The 21,041-nt window shown below is 41.1% G+C and overlaps 3 protein-coding genes and 1 non-coding gene across 4 annotated transcripts in view; 2 read left to right on the top strand and 2 right to left on the bottom strand.

The window, feature by feature from the left end:
* Positions 1-6,605, bottom strand: part of grk6 (G protein-coupled receptor kinase 6) — a 38,180-nt gene extending 31,575 nt beyond the window's left edge. The window contains exon 1 of the mRNA XM_076101317.1: positions 6,327-6,605. Within this exon, the coding sequence (XP_075957432.1) occupies positions 6,327-6,378 (52 nt within the window). The 5' untranslated portion in view covers positions 6,379-6,605. The remainder of the gene's footprint in view (positions 1-6,326) is intronic.
* Positions 6,606-8,375: 1,770 nt separating this feature from the next.
* Positions 8,376-8,487, bottom strand: trnal-caa (transfer RNA leucine (anticodon CAA)). Its single transcript has 2 exons — positions 8,450-8,487; positions 8,376-8,421 (listed from the first exon to the last, which is right to left on the bottom strand). It is a non-coding gene; the product is annotated as a tRNA-Leu (tRNA).
* Positions 8,488-8,723: 236 nt separating this feature from the next.
* Positions 8,724-10,445, top strand: cox7b (cytochrome c oxidase subunit 7B). The gene is made up of 3 exons (XM_076102440.1): positions 8,724-8,839; positions 9,795-9,910; positions 10,234-10,445. Exons 1-3 carry the CDS (start codon positions 8,803-8,805, stop codon positions 10,315-10,317), a joined length of 237 nt encoding a protein of 78 aa, XP_075958555.1. The 5' UTR covers positions 8,724-8,802; the 3' UTR covers positions 10,318-10,445.
* A 1,592-nt stretch (positions 10,446-12,037) lies between these two features.
* Positions 12,038-20,527, top strand: pgk1 (phosphoglycerate kinase 1). Its single transcript, XM_076102033.1, has 11 exons — positions 12,038-12,235; positions 14,182-14,232; positions 14,446-14,601; positions 14,886-15,030; positions 16,435-16,538; positions 16,634-16,753; positions 18,153-18,267; positions 18,785-18,964; positions 19,039-19,216; positions 19,656-19,754; positions 19,890-20,527. The coding sequence occupies exons 1-11, from the start codon at positions 12,171-12,173 to the stop codon at positions 19,928-19,930; spliced, it is 1,254 nt and encodes a 417-aa protein (XP_075958148.1). The 5' UTR covers positions 12,038-12,170; the 3' UTR covers positions 19,931-20,527.
* The last annotated feature ends 514 nt before the right edge of the window (positions 20,528-21,041 follow it).

Below are 21,041 nucleotides of genomic sequence, written 5' to 3'. Positions count from 1 at the left end.
GGGGTAACGACTTGATATGAGGTTTACGGTGACGTCTTTGGAAATTCAAAGAAAGGGTCAACAAAATGTCCTCACACAAGTATGCTAGAACATGTCTGCGTGTTTGGATGGGCGCAGCTACGCACAGCTTCTTTAGAAACTGCAGCAGAGTAAACACAAAAGAGCGAACGTCACTCATGCAATCAGAACAAAGCAGAAAGAGAAAAATAGAGGAAGTTCCTGTCCTCTCTGCGTTGTTGCTCTCCGGCTGCTTTCAAAAGCCGGTGCTGCCTGTGACACGCTCCACGGAGATGTTCTCAATGTTCTGGATTAAAATCTCAGGATCCTGCTAACTGATTTTCTTCTCATTGAAGCATTACGTGCCGCAAAACAGAAAAAATAAAAGAATAAATCAACATTTTTGACAACCCAGTAATCACTGGCGTTGAGCAAAAATGCAAAACATTCTCTGGTTTGAGTTTCTCTAATTTGAGGATTGGATGCTTTTTCTCTTTTTTTGACTTCATTGTGAACTGAACATCTTTTGGTTTGTCTGACAAAACAAGACATTTGAAAACACTGCCTTTAACTTGTGTGACATCTTTCACCATATTCTGGCATTTTATAGACTAAGCAATAGATCCATTAATGAAAATCATAATTGACAGAGTAATTGATAATGGCAATAGTTGCATTCATCCTGCTACATGTCACTGTCTGTCTAGTGTGCGTTATTCGGTTTTAGTAGAAGCAAGGGATACAAAAAGGTCAGATATTTTTAATTCATTTTTTATTAAAAAATGAAGACAAAAGTGGGGTTATAAAAAGCCCTCGCTCTCCGTCAACCTCTTGCTGGGGGTCCTTCAGACCTCGTCCAAGGGCGACATCAGTTTTTAACAATTAAAGTTTAGCTATGTGATGACATTTTTGGGCTCAAACACATAGTCACGGTATATCCTGACAACAGAGGGACGTTGTGAATACAGCAGCAGCCTCCCTGTTTGTTCCGACAAAGAGAAACTCAAAACCACGCTTCAGGATTTGCTATTCAAATACTGCGAGGCAGCGGCTACTAAAATAATGAAGTGTCATAGCTCCAATGCAAACGAGATTGTTGTGTTTGTACCCCGGGGAAACAGATGATAACATCAGCCACCGAATTGGCACCGAGCTGATTGATAATGATGTCCGTCGTGTGCATTAGTGGAAAGTGTAAATCAAGACAAACAGTCAGTGAGACAGGAAGGCACCGAAACACAGATTCTCCACAAAATGATGAACATACATAATTAGACTGGAATGGGCACGATTAGCTTTGAGTCATAGAGGAGGAAATCAAATGTTTTGGACTTTTGATTAAAAATTGACTTATACGATTCATTTTTTTTGCAGTTTTGCAGGACGTAGCAGTCCGCACTTTGGCCTTCAGCCTGTGCTCTGAGTGCACGTTCATGAGTTACGAAATCAAAACCACATTTTGATCGATTTTTGATTCACAAGGAAAGTGGTGACACCAAAGTGTTGACAACTTTCTCTATGGATTTGGCGACTTTCAAGAACAGTTTTTAAAAAAAAAAGATGGAAACATATCTAGAAAGTTGTTGGGCAGACCTTAAAGGGACAGTTCCCCCCAACATCAATAAAACATATTTTCCTCTTACCTCTAGTGCTCTTTATCAATCTAGATTGTTTTGGTGTGAGTTGTCTAGTTTTGGAGATATCGGCCATACAGATGTCCGCCTTCTCTCAACTCTAATGGGACTATATACAGTAGAACTTGACTTTTGGTTTAATCTATTTACATCTGGCGACTTCTGAGGCAGGCTTTAACCACTTAGCATTGAAGATAGCTTTAACTATGGTCCCGCTGGATAAGTGGTGTAAAGTCTGCACCATGTAAATGTCCCGTCTGCTGTTTGAACCCAGTCTTTGAGATCCATCACATGTCCACCTTCTCCGTCCTCAGTAAGGAGAAAATTAAATGTTCTATGAATAGTATTTGTCTTTCCTGAAGCATAAGAAGACACATCAGCTGATTGTCGATCGTTAAAGAGTGAAACAAAGGCAGCAACTTATGATGTTCACTACGGATGGATCCATTGACGTTCTTAACAATTAACTGTTAGGTCATGAACAATTACTATTTAAAATGTCAAGACTAGAGAAGATGATGACAATGGTGATGTCTTCCAATGAAACCAACAGAGAAGTCCAAGAATACAATTCAGCTTTCCAGTATGAAAATTATAGAGTTACAGAAGTTTGCTACGGTTAAAGCAAGGTATCAAACATCAGTTGTTTTTGGTACTTTAAGAAATGTGTCAATCACAGAGGAAGTAAGCACCGAGTGTCGGGTCACATTTATAATCTTGTTTACTTGGTCAGATTCCTGATTGAAATGATAGTTTTGTCACTTTAGTTTGTATTTCGGCCAGTTTGTCGTACAGCTGCATGTCTTCCTCTAACAAATGAAAGGATTCATTCATAGCAGAGTCTCATTCAATGTGATACACTCACTGAGTCGGATGTTGTATCAGCAGTAGTATCAAACAAACCTCAAACGATACCCAGCCCTATAAATAAGGTGCAGGATTTCTTGCTTTATTATTTTTTTTGTCTTTAATCAGCAAGTTTACGCCGCTGCTTGTCCTGAGCTCTTGTAAACTTTCCACCCAAAAGATAAATGAACTTACAGAACAGTTTAGGAGACAGTCATACACCCGATTAGAAACAAGAATCACTGCAATCTGCATCGATCACAACAAAGTCAGCAGTTATACATTTGCTCCGACAAACAGAATTAGTCAAGAAGAAAAGATCGACGTTGATTTGACAGCTGCCTCGTTGTGTCCCACATGATGGAAACAAAACAGGAAAAAGACATACGTCAAGAGAAAATTACAAGCTAATAGATTTACCGGTTGGTATTTATAGGTCTACACTGAGCAGTATTGTACTTTTTTTTTCTGCCTGCCATGACGTTAAATGTATCTGACTTACTGTGTGAACTTAACGCTGGTGTTTTTCTACAAAACATTCAAGGGTGTCTGTTTGGTTTCAGAGGTGGGGGTCATATGAAGTGCCTGATTTCAGAGGTTCCCAAATGAAGAAAGAAAATAAGTAGAAATGTGTTGTAAATGGTGGTGTACATAATACACTAATAGCACTTCAAATGACGTGTAGTAAGTCTGAAATAAAGACTCCTGAACAGAATAGAAAGATGGATTCTACAAAATGACACCTGTTGCCTCTTCAGTCGCTGTGCTTTCCTTCACATTAGTGAGCAACACTGGTGTCACACTGCATGCTGTTCTGTTTCCTCTCTTCCTGCCATTTGCAGCCATGAATGGGAAGTTGCCTAATGTTGCACGCTTTAAAGGAAAACTCCACCCGAAAACTTTAACAACATCCAAAAAACGCCTTTGTTCCAATTGTATAGGCCCATTTTTTCTTTTTGCAGACTTCCTTTTCTTCCTTCCACAAATAACTGTGAGAGGTATATGTAGCTACGTTTTTGGGAGTCAGGCCCTTAGATCCAAAACGTAAGTGTTTCTTTTTTAACGATTTGCACCTTAAAATGATCAATTTCAGAGAGAGAAAGCCGTCAAAGAAGAGACAGAGAGGTCTTTGTCTTGTGATGAAGTATATTCAGAAGATGGCACATTTCCAAGCATCACTGAAATTAGCTTTGTTTGGAAAATGTCCAGCAGTAATGTGAAGTACAAGCAAACTGTAGTTGAAGGAGTGCTCCAGCGATTTAGTATTGCATTTCCATTCGGTTGTCGGACTCGCAGGAGACAAATTAAAAAAGAACGGTCAAAACAGGAGTTGAGATATTATGTTGAATATAAACACCAGCAAACGGACAAGAACTTTAGAGTAAAACACAGACTAAAACTTCTACTAGAATCAGATCAGGATCAAGTCTTTCCGAAAACCGTGATACATATATAACTATACAGGGGTGCTCCAATTTAATGAATTCTACATGAAGTCAATTTCAAGGTTCAAAAAACAGGATCATTTGAGCACTGAATGTATTTGTCTTGACACTGAATGACAATTGATTGATGCAATTTGTTCTTTTATGTAAATGTTTCTATGTTTTTATGTTGTACCTAACTTTTTGCTGTGTTGTCTGTTATTTGTGTTTTTGTGTGAAACCTTTACGCTGCCATCTTGGCCAGGACCCCCTTGTAAATGAGTCTCAAAATCTCAATGGGCTGATCCTGGATAAATAAAGGTTACATTTACTGGAGTGTTTCCATTTTCCACTTTACTTTGCAGATTTAGAATTGTATTACAAAATGTAAATCAACTAGTAAAGATGCTACATTATCACAGGTTAGGCTGCCCAGCAGTCCATCACTTAATTAAAGTTAGCCTCTCTTTTACCAACAATAAAGTGATGAACACATCAATGTATCACTCACTAATTATAACCCAGCAATAAATTATATCCTATAAATGGGCTACGCTGCATAATGAAAACTTTGACTTATGTTACTTTAAGGAAAGTTGGATGCTAATACTTTTGTACTCTCTAAGACTTTGAATGCAGGACTTTTACTTGTAACAGAGTAGTTTTACGCTGTAGTATTGCTACATTTACTGAAGTAAAATGATTCTTCTACCACTGGATCCTATTTCAATAATGCAATGTAACAATGTCTTCCATTACACCTCTTAAACGCCCACTTCTTTCAAACCAAACACCAGCAGACTTTCAAATTTAAACATCTTAAAGACAAGCAAAACTTGATGACATACAGTAATCTGTTATTTTTGTAACTTTTGAAAGCTGTAAAGTTTGTGAGGTGCTTAAAAATACAGTACACTGCATAAGTATAAAAATACAGTATAGTACTTAAATTGAATGGAATCACCTCATCGTCTGAAGACTTCTGGTGGGTGTGTTTACACATCTGGCTGCATAACTCTGCATTGCCCTGGCATGTTGTTTAACTTCCGTGCAAGTTATATATCTTTGCATAATACCAGTGTGTCTTTTTATACCTTTATTAAACAAGGCCTAGTCAGTCTGCAAATTTGCCTATAAGGCAAAACAAATATGATCATATAAAACATTTTGTTCCCTGGTGATAAAATAACATCTCGTCTCGGCTCCTGAGAAGAAAGAGGTGGTGCTTTGCTCGTGGGCACTTCAGCTGGGCAGATGGGTGCCAACACAGAGGCTTGACTCCTGGTCCTCTACAGGCACACCAGATAAACTGAAATTGAGCAGATAAGCTCGCAGTGACGGATCACGACACTCAATCTTCTCATGTCCCTCTGCAGACGGCGTGAGGATTATGTTGGCAACAAGTCGCCACAACCTTTGGAATAACATGAACAAGGAACTCTGATGATAGGTCCATTGTTCGCAAGAAGATGTCTGTTTGAAGCGTATACTGTCTCAAGATGGTTATCATGAACAGGAGCCGTACAACAAACTGTATCAGGGTTTGAATGATGTAATATGTGTTATTGTACATGTGCATTTCAGACATTTAACTGACCCACAAACCTGCAGTGACTTACAGCCTACAGGTTTCCAAACAAAAATGCTTTAATCCAGACTGCCCATCAAATAAATGTCATTTCAACCAGAGAGCTAAAACACTAAAAACCATCAAATGCAATAATGTGCCCAAAGTACAAACCCCTGCGCAGCACATCTGCTTGCGCCTCAACATCCTGTTTCGCAAACGACAGGACGATGCTGCAACATCAGCAAGGGAAACCCGATGTGTCGCTGCAGTCTCGTTTTCACAGTTTCGACCCCTCCCGGACCTCAATGAGAGCCACGCCAAACTCTATTCAAGAAACAGGCGATTTAACAAGGCGTTTTACAAGTCCCCAGGAGCCACTCTGAAATGAGACACTGTTTATTACCGTATGCCGAATTAAAATCAATATTAAACTACCTGTTGCTGTCTACTTTAACCAAGCGGAGAAGGTGGTTAGCGTATTACAACAGTGTTACTGGCAGTTTATGACGCGCGACGTCACCCATAAAGGAAGAGATGGTATCGCAATAAAGTAATTTCACTAAACCATTTCCATCCCGAAATGGATATTGTTTGCTAAAGAGTTAGCCACAGTCTTCACATAGGCCAAAGCTCGTATTCTACGTTCACGGATGCGCCATAAAACTTTAAATTGCTACATTTAATATGGAGTTCGGTGCGTCGTTGTATCCACTCGAGAGAACTGCGCGTAATATCCTGTTCGTGTTGAACTGCATCATCAAAATACAGGATCGCCGGCTTAGAGGAAGTGCAATAACAGTTTATAAAACCCATGTCTGGACCGGTAAGGTGTCAAACTCCCATCTCCATCCTCACCTTCCCGTGCTTTCAGTAGCACCGTGTTGGCCACGATATTCTCCAGCTCCATGTTGATGCTCGCTTAGGGTCCGGACCTTTTGAATCCGCCCACGTTGATGCTGTCTTCTGGGGTTACAGCAGCAGCAGCAGCGGCAGCAGACGGAGCTCCTGGTCCCCCATCTCCCCACCCTCCCACTCCGGCTTCAATCTCAGTTTATTCTCCTTTAAACACACCGTCCACCACCTCCTCCCAAGGAGGTACAAATCAAACCCTCCGGTAGTGCTTTGGCACAGCTCTGTACGGTAAGAACCCTCCTCACCTCTTTCTCCTCCTCCCTCCTCACCTCTTTCTCCTCCTCCCTCCGTGTCCACGCCCCGAAGCTGTTGTCAGAGAAGAGGAAGAAAAACAGACGTCTCCCTCTGTTATAAAATTGCTGTTTAATAATAAAAAATAAAATAAAAAGATAACAGACAGACCTCTCACTCTGATTCATTGTGTTTTGCTAAAGGATTTCTGTCATCTTAATCAGAATCCGCTTTATTGGCCATGTATGCATACAAGGAATTTGACAGAATCCCAGTATGCTACTATTAATATGATTTGAGTTTCAGAGACACTGAATCACTCTCAATCATAATCATTTAAAATAGTGTTCTATCTGATCTTACTTTGAAGAAGGTTCCACAGTTATGGTAAATAGTAAATGAACTTGTATTGATGCAGCTATAATTTCCCGACCACTCAAAGTGCTTTACACGCCATACCAACATTTACCACATTCACACACACACTCAACCACTGATGGCCAAACAAACTCATCAGGATCTGATCTAATGCTCATTGTGTCACGCAATGCAGGATCATTGTACACTACGACATGCAGCTGGGGATGTATCAATCAAAAGTGATGCACTGTTACAAATCCAGAAATCAATACATCACTGGCTCCAGAGCTGCTGCTCTTTGTGGCTCATATCAGTCTGCAATAAAGTGGATTTCACTGATCAATGAAAGCTCAGCGGTGCATTAAAGGTGCATTAAGAAATACTCGCTGTTTTTGTTGTGCGGAATGATGACAGCAGCTCATATCAGGTAGATGGGTGATTAAGTTTGTAACTCGGTGATAGCCTCTCTTGGATCTGGCTTTTCAAAACCCACTCTCTGGACCAAACTTCCACGTATATCTTCGGCTGCTCGTTGATGAAGAGGAGGACAGCGTGACCTGAACAGTTCAGAGGCTATAAGGTCTCCTACTCAAGAAGCATGTTATTATCTAGAGGGAATGAGACCAGTAAACAGCAACATGACATCCTGACCTGAACAGTCTTAACAAAGGGTATATAATGTTATGAGTAAAGTTACTAAACTTACTAAATATACATGGACCATGATAAACATGGATCTTGATTGTGTATAAAGATAGAGAATTATCAGATCTATCTGAGCTACATCAGGAACATTTTCATGACCAGAGGCCCTTCCAAAATGTGGCGGTTTGATTCCCACCTTACCTTAATATGACTCTTGTCCAAACTTCTGCATCAATCGCTTCAGCACCAACAGGTTAGTTTAGCTCCTTTGGTTCATTTACACACTGAAACACGGCTAAACACAGATGAAAAGGAGAAAAGGATCTTTCTAGGACTTGGTGCTCTGACACTGACCGTATTGGTTTCTCTTGTAACACTATTTCATGGGACCTCTGCCTCCTCCTAGTGGAGAGCTGATGAAAACACAGGGACTGTCTCTGCTGCAGGAATAATGTCCCGGAGAATTAACACCAACTGCAGCTTCCAGCTACAATATGTTTTATGCTGCTGCAGTTTAGATGCTGGGACGTCTGTCACTCAAAGGGGAAAACGGGATCTCCTTTCTTGTATGTAAAGGGAGAAACAGCGCCTTCCAAAATCGCGCTTGTGCCCAAAAATATGACAATAGCGATAAGAAGTACCATAAAAATGAATCGCAAAAGTTAAGAGTTAAGCCTTACTATGCACATATTGGCATTTGTTTTACATTAGCTTACAGGTGTTATCGTTATATTTTTGTATTTGAAAAAAAAGTAGTGTCAGAAGTGGGATTCGAACCCACGCCTCCATTCGGAGACCAGAAGTCCCATTTCTGCGGAAGGATTTCAGTCCTTGAGTCTGGCGCCTTAGACCACTCGGCCATCCTGACATGGTACATCTTGTCTGTCAACTAGGTATATATTTAATACCTAAATCCACTCAGGACTGTTGTATCTGTGACATATAAAAACTAGAAATTACACATAAAAACTAGAAATTACTTCATGTATCATTTCGTTTGTTCTGTCTGACTAATATCTAAAAAAAATATGTATTTTACTTCCGTTTCCACACTAAAATGTAGCTAGGTCGGCGGATGCTCACACTGACTGTCGTCATTTCCGGTTGTGTCTACGTGCGGCGGCCATATCACAAATCACACTTCCGTTCTTCAAGGGTATCTGAAAGCACCAGGATAGACAACATGTACCGGTTTGCCAAAGCTGCCGTCAACATCACCGGTAAGGAAACTAGTTTATTATGAATATATGTCGTCTGTATTCATTCATGACAGTTGGCTGTTTAATATCAGGTCACTAACAGTTCGCCCGGCCTGTCTTTGGTGGTCGACCGAGGTCAGCGTGCTAACGTTGCTAGCCAAGCTAACGTTAGCAACTCTCGCTAAAGTCCTAATATGTCTTCGTTGAAAACATTATTTCTTCTCTAAATGACTACCCTGAATTATCACCCGAGATTAAAACACTATGCATATTAGTATTGAGTAGTTTGAGTTAAACTACTAACGTTACACGAAGTAGCCTTTGTTATAAAGGCCATAAGTTAGCATAATAAGATATCCTACTTGTAATGTTTCTTTTCTTATTGAGGAACGTTAACGTTAGTTATGGAAATATGTATGTGCTTTAGTAACGTAATTATATGACGTCATATTATGAGGTCCATGAGTTAGTCTGATTTTAGGAAGGGCAAATAAGTACAGCCTCATCTTTTGGCTAACTATTTACTTTTCCGTTTGTGCATGAACCAAAATACATTTAAAACAAAGCAAAATTTAAAATAAACACGTGTACAGTATAAAGTATAAACATGATAATGATACTTCAATTTACAGTATCTTATCATAAGTGTATCTTTATCTTGTCTCTTTAGTAGTGATAATGACAACATCTTATCGATTTAAAAAAAACATTTGTGGTGTATTGAAAACTGTATTTTACAAAGTAAAATCATATTGTTGCCCTTGATTGATGTGATGTGCAGGAGGAGCTGTGAACTGAAAGACATGCAGATGACTCGTATTCGTTTCTATCATACCACCCTGAATTGTGTCTGTTTTACATGTGTATTTATATTCAATTATATATATATATATTCATTGAAGCCTTAGTTAATTACTCTCTGCAAAATGTGAAAGTTAGCAGTATAAACGCCACACTGTGTTTTGTTGCCTTCCAGGTCAGGCCGCAAGGCAGGTGAGGCACGGATCCACCGCTCCACCGGACTTTCACGTCAAGTACGGCAACGGCGTGATGGTCGGTGGAACGGTCTTCTGCACGGCCGTGTGGGCATACGTAAGTTGTGCTGTCCTGTCGGGCCACGTTACATTCATTCATATGCATGAGCTGAAAATGCAGCTTGCTCATAAAGTCGTGGATAAAGCATCACAAGTGCAGGTTAAACATGTCCCAAGTCAGGGCAAATTAATGCTACACACTTCACCGACAAATATACATTTCAGCTGTAGACTTTGATACAGATACTGTTTCTTAGTCTGTGGCTTAACTTGGGTGTGAACTTGGATTTGGAGTTGAATTTCTTTGCAATAACAAGGTCTGAAAGAGTCCAAAAAAGTGTTCCATTGCCCTTGAATAACTAGTTTTGTGTCTTTGGGTAGGTGCTGACTCAGACTGGCATCACCTGGAATTTGTCACCTGTTGGGAAGGTCATGCCCAAACCATGGAGAGAGCCCGAGGAGTGAAGATCCGCCATGACAGACCTGCGTCCCACCTTATAAACCTTCTGGTTGTACAGATGAATAACAATGAATGCCTGTGTTTATTCCAACAAGTTCCTTTGTCCAAATAAATTAAGAGTGATTCTACTCAACATGGTTTCTTTTCTTTTTTTAGCTTTGTGAATTATCTACACACAGTAGCTACCGTATCTATCACAGCTGTAACCCTAAGCTCTTTGAGGTTTCTGGTTCAGTTGAAATGTTTGAAGTCATGATATATAAATAAAAGCCCTGCATTCAGAACTTTACCTATTTTTTTCAAAAGTATTAGCAAAATGTACCTACGTTGTAAAAAGTAAAAGTACTCATTATGCAGAATGGCTCCTCTCACAGTGTTATATTTTGTAGAAGATATTGTTTTACTACTAAATAGTACATGTAAGAGTGTTTGTCAGCATGAAGCCAATTTTACATACTCTGTATACTGCTGGCTAGATTATTAGTGTATTGCCTCATATAAGCATTTTTTTGTGTAAAAATGAACTATTAAAGTCAAATGTGAAGTAAAAAGTACATTTGATTTCCCTCTGAAATGTAGCGGAGAAAACAAAAACAAAGTACATATACATCAGAATTGTATTTTAATACAGTACTTAAGTAAATGTACATTCCACATATTTATTTACCCAAGTATTGTACTTAAATATAATTTAGAGTTACTTTCCACTGGAGTATTTATGTTTTCTGCTACTTTATACTTCTAGTCCACTACATTTTGGAGGCAAATATTGTACTTTTTACTGTGCTACATTTAATTGATGATTTAGGTTACTCTGCTGAAGGATACTCAATACTATTGTAGTTTTACTTGAATACAACTTTGAAGGCAGGATTTTTAACAGTATTTTTACACTGTGACATTACTATTTTTTACGAGTAAAAGATGCGAGTACTTCTACCGCCACTGCTCAAAATTTTACGGAAGTACAGTACTTGAGTAAATGTTATGGAAGCCCATTTACGCAGCCAAAAAATGATTATTATTTTTTTTTTTTTACTTTTTTTCTGCCAACAAAAAAAAAAAAAAAGTTCCAGTTGCTGTTTATTGAAGTCGCCACCTCAGCCACATTGGTTTTATTCTTTATACTCCAGAGCTGCTTCTTGCTTACAATTCTATTCAAGGGTCCGTTTGCTCAGTACAATCCATGTGAAACATCAAGCAATTTAAGTATTTCATCTGTTATAAAGCCACATCTAATGAAGTCTTCAATGTACTCACAATCCATTTATATGTCAAATGTAGGGTAACCTATGAAGAGCTGCTTCTATGACTCATAATTTCGACTTTCTATAGCAACTGGAAACATCTGATCGGTGTTATGGTTACAGATGGATGCATCAAAAGTGTTGGAGCATTTTTTTTTTATCCTGGTGGAAGAAAAGTAAAAAAAAAAAAAATCTGTTATTTTTTTTTCCTTTTTTTCCGCAAGCAAAAATAAAATAATTAGAATTTTTTTTTTTTTTTTTTTTTTTTGTGACCTTTTTTTGCAGCAGAAATGGGCTTCCATAAAATGTACCTTTAGTAGTGTTTTAGTGTTTATACTCTAATATCAATGAGGATGAGCTGATAGCGTCATCAGGGGGCGCTATCCCACGTCAGATAAAAGACAGCAACAAGATCCAATCGAAAGCCTCGCTTGTCTTCCCGCTGTTAACCAATCAGAAGCCAGAGGGGGCGTGTCCAGTCACTGCCCTGCTGCTATTCATCCGCGCCGCGCTAAGGTCACTGCTGTCACTCGGTAGCTAACTCCGGCCGAGAAGGAAGCGAAGGAGAACCAACGACAGAAGAAGGTAGCAGAGAAAGAACAACAAGCAACATGTCTCTGTCTAACAAACTCACCCTGGACAAGGTGGACGTCAAAGGCAAGCGGGCCATTATGAGGTGAGCGGTAAGCTAGCCCAACCAACGCGGTTAGCGGAAATGGGATATTTAGACACTAGCTAAGCGCTACCTGATATTTTGGAGATGTTCTGCTCCACAAACATTCATATGGTCTCAAACTGCTTGGTGCTCCCATAGTGACACTAAACGGATGGTTTACGTCGTTACTGTCGCGTTTTTCCCCCATGTTGCAGTACGTGCCTGTAAGAAGATGCTGAATGGATGCATCCGACATGCAGCTAGTCAGGCCTTCAAAATAAAAGTACAGTAACATCACTGCAATAATGCAAATAATCAATCAATGTATTTGTGACACACTGCACTGATAATCTGAGGAAATTCTGTAGTCATCTAGGTATTTTTTTTTAGATATTTATATTTCAATTTTGTGATCTGTATTTTTATAATTAACAGTTTTGAGGTACTTTCACTCTACTTGAGTAATTTATTTGTTGTTTATATTTTGCATGAATCTGCAATGCAACCAGTTAAAGTTATCAAATAAAAGTGATGAGGTAAAAAGTACAATATTTCCCTCTGAAATGTAGTGAAGAGTCAAAGTATGAAGTATCTTAAAATGTAAAGTAAATGTACCTTTTTCTAATTGTACTTAAGTGCAGTACTTGAGTAAAAGTTACATTCCAGCTGATATTAATTACTCTATATACTGCTGACTAGCTTAACCTCTAATAATGCCTCATGATTCTCAATCAGAATCTGTAAAGTAATGTATTTCTAAAGACTGCGATGGCCTCTGTGGATGAATGTCAGCGGTCAAAGTCGGTTTGCTCAGCTCGGTGGTGCCATGAACAGCAGCACGGGACAAGGTTCAAGCCTCCAGCTCGCACTGCTCAGTGGTGAGAGGTTGAGTTAGTCTCTGTGTAGAGGCAACACATTACTTCATCTCATACCCAGGGCCAAAAAGGAAGGAAGGCGTGCCGTCGCTGTAGAGACCCGGTAGTGTCTGACAGAAATCTGTTCAGAAAGCCAAAATCCAGCAGTAGAGGCCATGAACTGCCTTCCAGAAATACTCTTTTTCGCTGAGTTAGCCTAATCTCTATAAATGTGTGAGTCGAGTGTGTACATGTTTAAACAACTCAACAAAACCTGCAGTGATATTCAGATCCACCCTCACGATGAAAGAGCGGAAAACTACTGCAGTTGTTTGATGGCACGAGAGCTGCTGAGCCGCTGAATTGCTGACTGTTGGGTTTCAAGCTTAGACAATGGATTGCTGTTATTAGCATTGTGTATAGCATTGTGTGCGTGCGTGTGCAGGCTGATCATGTGTCTCAGTGCATCGGGTCCACAGACAGACAGACGGAGGGAGGTGGTGGTTATGTAACTGCCCGGAGTACGAGGGATGCAGCATGTTCTCATGAGCTGCCAGCTTGTATCGCTTAACGGCTGCGTGTGCAACCAGCTCAGTGGTCAGAACAAAGCAAGCGTGTGTGTGTTGACTGTGTGTTGTTATCATACAGGTACCAGAATGCAATGCAGCAACAAATCAAGTTGTTTGTACTGTACGAGCTTGAAGGGGTGGGTATGGTGACAAAATGGATGTGTACGGTGGATGCACTCGCTCAGAAATGAACAGAAATACGTAAAAGAAATGCTCTTGAACGTGAAATAAAGTTGGCACTCATTTGGCGTCGATTTAAAAGTTAAATACATTTCATTTTTATGTAGATTTTTCCAGTGCAAAAACCCCTTCCTTGTCCCCTTCATCCAGTAAAAAAAGGTTTCCTGCGTATCTTTGGATGTTAACTTGTATGACGTGAACATGAACCTCGCCGTTTTGGAGTGAAATTTCTTGTCTAAAAGGCCTCGTTGTACTCTGATGATGGCACCGCACATGAGCGCCGTAGAAAAAGGAAATATGGGAAATAACAAAGACGTCCATAATGCGTGGGACATCTCATTATTCTAGTTTTCTTCTCTTTCAGGGTCGACTTCAACGTTCCCATGAAGGACAAGCAGATCACAAACAACCAGAGGTAAAGGCCCATCTCATTTCTGAAGCATGGAGTGTGTTCTAAAACCAAAAGGTCTTACTTTATCTTTACACAAACAAAACATAAAATCTAGAGTTATGTGAGAGTTAGTTCTTTAATCCATCAGATAAATAGAGGATAAAAAGATTTATATTGGAAGCAGCAGGTTTCTTAAAGAGAAGCGTTTGAATAGAAGTGTGTTGTGTTGATTTTCAGGATCAAGGCAGCGGTTCCAACCATCCAACACTGTCTGGACAACGGGGCCAAATCCGTCGTGTTGATGAGCCATCTGGGACGTCCTGACGGAAACCGTATGCCTGAGAAATACTCCCTGGAGCCGGTCGCCGCCGAGCTCAAGACCCTGCTGGGGAGGTTAGTGATGGACTGACTTATCTCTTACAGAAGGTATAAATGCATTCTGATAAGTTATTAAAGTAAATCACTGTTGTCTTGCTTTGTAATCACCAGTCGAATGCTAACCTCTGCAACAAATACATTTACTGTGGCCTCTTCACAATAAAAGCCTCTGGTTCCTGGTTGCAGAAACTGTTCTGTGCATGAGTGTAACATTTAACGGCTTTTGCAGAAACTAACTTACAGATCTAAACTAAACGGAAGCTTGTGGTAAAATACAAACATTTCCTCCGACTCTGCAGAGACGTCACCTTCCTGAAGGACTGTGTGGGTGCAGAGGTGGAAGCTGCCTGCGCTAACCCGGCCACGGGATCCGTCATCCTGCTGGAGAACCTCCGCTTCCACGTCGCCGAGGAGGGAAAGGGCAAGGACGCCTCCGGGAACAAGGTGAGGCGTCGCCCTGCCTGTTCTCATTGAGGGGAGCAGGTGTTCTCTCGCTTGTATCCTGTAAATATCACAACTTATTTCAGTCTCGGATCAAAAGATTATGATTTAAATTAAGATGGATGGAGCTGTAGCTCTTAAGTGCTGTCTGTGCTTTCTGCTGGGTCACCTGGAGGAAAAACGCAGAGTCACTCCAGCTGCAGCGTCCGCCTGAAACGGCTGAGTCACCGTCTGATAGTGTCATGGTCGGGAGAGGTGCAGAGACTCTGACAGTGTTAGCAACAACCTTTCATTTGCAACCTACTGCAGTGCATGTTTACTTAAAAATGCATTTGAATTGGAACGAAATGTGTAATTTAATATAATACAGCATCTGTCAATGAGGTGATTTCTCAGTGTCTGAAATCTTAATTTACTGCTCACGATGGAAGAAACTATTAAGTTCTTATTATACAGGAAATGATATGGTTTAGTGAACATTTTAGATTAAAACATTTCAGGGTTTTCATTCTCAAAACGAGGTCTAGTGGTCCACTGAGATGTGCTGGACTTCTCCTCTCTGTGTGGCTGGAGGTCCGGCTCATGGCTGTCGGTCTGCGGTGGATCAGCAGCGTTGACCTGCTGACATTTACCCTGAAGGTCCCGGCTGGACGTGTTGCTTTTCCTGTCCTGAAAGGCCTGCTTGGTATGCGGCCCGTGTGGGTTGGTTTTCTACTGTACTGCATCTGACTTTAGTTTCAGTTCATCAAACACACATGTCTCAGACGGAGCCTGGAATAATCTTGCAAGAAGAATCACAGAAGTGTGTCCCAACTCCTCATGATAATTCTATGAATTACATGTGCAACAAAGACCAGCGTGGCCTTTTCTAACGGAGCGTTTTGGGAGAAAGTAGAAGCTCAGCAGTACATTTGTTAATCTGAAGTTGGGACTGTAGGAATCGGTAATGAAGCGTGCAGCTCTCGTGTGACATTTGAACGACACTGAAGAGCTCTCCTGACCTTTCTGCTGCCCTCCGGTCACACGGTCGTACCCTTCAACTGTGAAAGAGCAGCAGGAACCCGATCCACAATGAACCGACTCTCTCACACACGCACACACACACAGACAATGTTGTCAGTGGTGAAGGAAGAAAAGTAGTGATACCACACTGTGGAAGTATTCCACGACAAGTAAAAAGTCCTGCGTTCAAAACCTTGTTTAAGTAAAAGTATGCAAGTTTTATAAGCAAAATGTATTTAATTTTAAAGTACTCAATGTGCAGTGATGTTGCGTGTGTGTGTGTGGGTGTGTGTGTATGTGAGAGAGATAGCATGTTGTAGAAAGTAACTGATTCCATGTGACGCACAAGCAGAGACCTGTTAGAAGAAACCTATTAAAGCCATTCCCTCTCTCTTTGTCCCTCAGACGAAGGCCTCTCAGGCGGACATTGACTCCTTCAGGGCGTCTCTGTCCAAACTGGGAGACGTTTACATCAACGACGCCTTCGGCACGGCTCACAGAGCCCACAGGTGAGCAGCACGGGTGATCAATGGAGGACGGAAGCAGCGACGTCTGTGATCACGAGACGGTGATATCTCCTGCTCCTCTTCCTCCTCTCTCACAGCTCCATGGTGGGGGTGAATCTGCCTCAGAAGGCCGCCGGCTTCCTGATGAAGAAGGAGCTGGACTACTTTGCCATGGCGCTGGAGAAACCTCAGAGGCCCTTCCTGGCCATCCTCGGAGGGTGAGTGCAGTTCTTTGAATTCAAAGACTTATCAGAAGAACTAACAACTGCACAGAAGTTTATAATACTGTGATGCAGGATTCTTCCCAACCAGACCAGGCTAAAAACATAAAACATGACCAGTTTTTCCCTCAGTCAGCGTTGTTCTCTCTCTCTTCTGTGATGTAGAGATCATCACTGCAGACCCAGCTGGCCGTCCAGGAATAGAGACGATAAGCTCGTTATGTAATCTGTGGTGTCGCGGTACAACTGCTTTCTTCAAAACACTAGGCAGAGATAATAGTATGATAATAAACTATTTTTATAGCACTTTATTTATGAGATGAAAGTTATACACAGTGTAGTATTTTAGGTTAATAGTTAACATCCCCGCTTGTTGTTTTAGGAATAGTTTCAGTTTCTTTGATTGAATGATTGCAGATCAGCTGAACTTTTCAGATATTTCTAACTGAAGTGCATTTAAACTTTATTTAGTGACAGTGGGGGGCAGTTAAAAAAAAAAAAATACAAATATATGTACAAACATAAAACTACAGTCCCCCAAAATTTCTGCTTTTAGCTAAAATCCTTTTTTTATCCGACGTTACACCGGTTCAGTGACAGAAACTACAATAAGTCTGTGTCCTGATCATTGATTTATCTGTAATCAATAATGAGAACGTCAGAGGTAGTCATTACAAGGTGTTCAGACATTAACTGATTACACTGTCTTGTTTATAATATATAGAAATAAGACATTAAATCATTTTCGCATATAAGCACCCACGTTCATTAAATTTAAAAACCTCTTGATTTGTGAAATACAAAGCGTGTTATATCAATACTTTGTCGGACGACGGAGGCTGCAAATATATACTGAAAGTACAGCTGCAGGAACCAGATCTCACTCATCACATGAGGAGAGTTGACCAGCAAGATGATTCTGGAGGTTTTACAGCTTCCTGTGGTCTGATGTGTCTGTGCTGCTGCAGGTGGTTCTACATGTGGTGTTCTGTGTTTTGGTGGTGAAGCCGCTGTTACAGTCGCTCAGTTTAACCGAGCTGCCGGTGGCCACATGGGAGTTTTGGCCTCGTGTCAGAGTCCATTTTAAACCGGAGTTCAGAGTGCAACTGTCTCAGTGTGGAGCAGCTCGGCCAATCACCTTCTCCCAGGTCACAAACCGAGGACATTGATCATCAGTGTGCAATGAGCAGCCAGTGAACGGCTGCTCATAAACAACAGGCGTGTTTATGGGTTGTAATTGTGCCTGTGTGATCGAAGATGTTTTCATCAATGAGTTGTTGATGCACAGTTAGTTTTTTAGTACTGCATGTACGTATTAGTCTAACTACTCTCTCTATATATGTGTCTCTTATCTCTACTGATGTGTGCCGCCTCTCTCTCTCTCTCTGTGTCTCAGAGCCAAGGTGAAAGATAAGATCCAGCTGATCAACAACATGCTGGACCAGGTCGATGAGATGATCATCGGCGGCGGCATGGCCTTCACCTTCCTCAAAGTCCTCAACAACATGGAGGTGAGGAGGACGGAACAATGCTTTTTATGTCACACAAACTCAACGTACAGCTTCTCATCCATACAACATGCAGTGGTAGCCCTCCGTACATTAACTGGAACTGATAATAGCTGATTCTGCATACCTTTAGTGGTTTAGTAATAACTTAAAGAACTTTGAACAGTCAAATCTTCAGATCTTCATTTTCTACAACATGTACAGATCACCTTCACTGTGTAGTGCTGGGGTATCCAAAGAAAATACTAAGTATGTAATCCATCATGCCTTCGTTTCAAAGCTTTTGAAACAAACTTAAAGACATCAAAAGTAAACAACCATCAATAGATTTTGATCATCCGAACACCTGATATGATATTTCAGGGTTTTAATGGGAAATGAACTTTCTTTAATCAGCATCAGTTCCACAATTCAAAGGAAAATGGGAAAACATCTCAAACATTCTGTTTTGGCATATCTATCTATCTATCTATCATTTTCATAAATTGACCTCTCCCTCTCACTCTCTCTCTCTCTTTAGATCGGTACCTCCCTGTACGATGAGGAGGGAGCCGGCATCGTCAAGGACCTGATGGCCAAAGCAGAGAAGAACGGCGTTAAGATCACGCTGCCCGTCGACTTCATCACCGCTGACAAGTTTGACGAGAAAGCCACCGTCGGCACCGCAACCGTCGCTGCTGGCATCCCCGCTGGCTGGATGGTGAGAAGAGAAGATCCATCTTATCTTGTTTTCACGTTAGCTTGTTTCTGTTGCCGTAATAATCTCCTCTGCAGGGTTTGGACTGTGGACCGGAGAGCTATAAGGCCTTCGGGGAGGCCGTGGGCAGGGCCAAGCAGATCGTCTGGAACGGCCCGGTCGGTGTGTTCGAGTGGGACAACTTTGCCAAAGGGACGAAAAACATGATGGACAAAGTGGTCGAGGTGACCAAAACAGGCTGCATCACAATCATCGGTAAGAAAGACCAAAGTTCACTGAAGTCTCCTGACTGCCTAATCAACCTCTGAGTCCCCTGTGCACAATGTTCTCAGTCGTCCAACACCAAATACTTCACACATCCATCTACGGATAACAAATACTCCATGAAATCCTTCACAAACTGCAGCAGCACACACGTTGTCTACCAGCTGAAATGTGCCCGTGGGCCGGTTTATGTTGGACAAACTCAAAGAAGACAAAAACATGGATTATGATATTGATGTGCACTGTGCACAGGCCCACCATCTCTGCAGCGTCGTTAAAGTTCTGGGGGAAATGTAGTTCTTGTGCACAATTAAAGGCTGCAAATCACTCAGAAGTTCTCCGTCTGCGAGCTCAAGGATCCCCGAGGTCTGAGGCAGAGGTCTTATTTTTAAGATGTTATAATAAACGTGTGATTTGTGTTTGTGTCCAGGCGGGGGCGACACCGCCACCTGCTGCGCCAAGTGGAACACGGAAGACAAAGTCAGCCATGTTAGCACAGGAGGCGGAGCCAGCCTGGAGCTGCTGGAGGGTGAGTGACTGAAACATGATGATCATTCACAAATATAATAAATAATAATAAACACTAACATGATCAGTAAATCGTTCCAGTGTTTGTCATTGAAGCTTGGTGTTACTGACTGTGTGTTTGCTGTCTCTCTTTCAGGTAAAGTCCTGCCAGGTGTGGACGCACTGAGCAGCGCCTAAACTTCCCATCAGCCCGCTGGTGTTTGCGTGAATGTGCGAGGACGTGTGTGTGTGTGTGTGTGCATGGAGAGGTGGGTGTCTGCTCCTGTGTACTGCTGAAACATTTCAAAACAAAACACCCGCTTTAACAGCCATTTAATCTTCTATTCAATCTTTGTTTTTTAATTAAAACCAGAGATTAATTTCCTTTGCCTCAGATCTGTCAACGCTGTCTGTAACATTCTGAGGAAATGGATCATTCATTAGATCAAACGGCTTGTTAAAGTGGAAGTTGTCAAACGGCTGAAACGCATCAGATACGTTGTTACCGTCGCCTGAATCTGTGTTCAGTCCGGCCGTTCAGTCCCGAGATACTTAAGGACTGGCTCTCGTCTGTGTGTGTGTGTGTGTGTGTGTGTTGCTGCGTCACTTTTGCATAACCACCCACTTGGAAACATCCCTGCAACACCCACAGTAAATATGATAACACGGTTCATGTGATGTACGTAGGAGTTCTGTCTTTAAAACCTGGTTGTTGGTTTCTGAGCGGCTTCAGACGGAGACGAGATGTTCGCTGATCTGTTCAGATTAATAAATCTGTCTCTGTGTGAAAACTTCTGTCACTGCTTCCTTCTTTTATTTTAACGATCTGTAGTAATCTGAGAGTAACTCACGATACAATGGTCTCATGACAGGTTATTATAGACTCATCAACTCACAGAACACAGTGGGGGAATGTAAGGACATTTTCTGAAGCACAATTAGAGGAATGTACTTACTTTCTATTTCTACTCCTTCACATCTTAGAAGTACATATGTACTTTTTACTTCACTACATTTATCTGACAAAATTCAGATTTTTGCATAATAAACTTCCCTGTTACGATCTACTTTGAACCAGCTTAAAAGACCTCTGCAGCTTTGAATCTAATCAGTATTTTTAAGTTACAAGTAATGGGATTTCAAAATGAATAATCGCTTCCTAAATGTCACCTAATAAAGTTCACATCATATTCTTCAACACCAGAAGCACCAACACATTGAAGAATACCAACGAGAAACAGTCTCTTTCATGCGTTTGTTGTGTTCTGTATGTTTGAATGGTTTATCGCCACTAAACTAAAGCCTCAGT

Source organism: Anarhichas minor, unplaced genomic scaffold (assembly GCF_050575085.1).
Source record: "Anarhichas minor isolate MPS153535 unplaced genomic scaffold, ASM5057508v1 ptg000027l, whole genome shotgun sequence".
Lineage (NCBI taxonomy): Eukaryota > Metazoa > Chordata > Actinopteri > Perciformes > Anarhichadidae > Anarhichas > Anarhichas minor.
The sequence above is the reverse complement of the archived record's forward strand: the minus strand, read 5'-3'. Positions and strand labels throughout refer to the sequence as shown.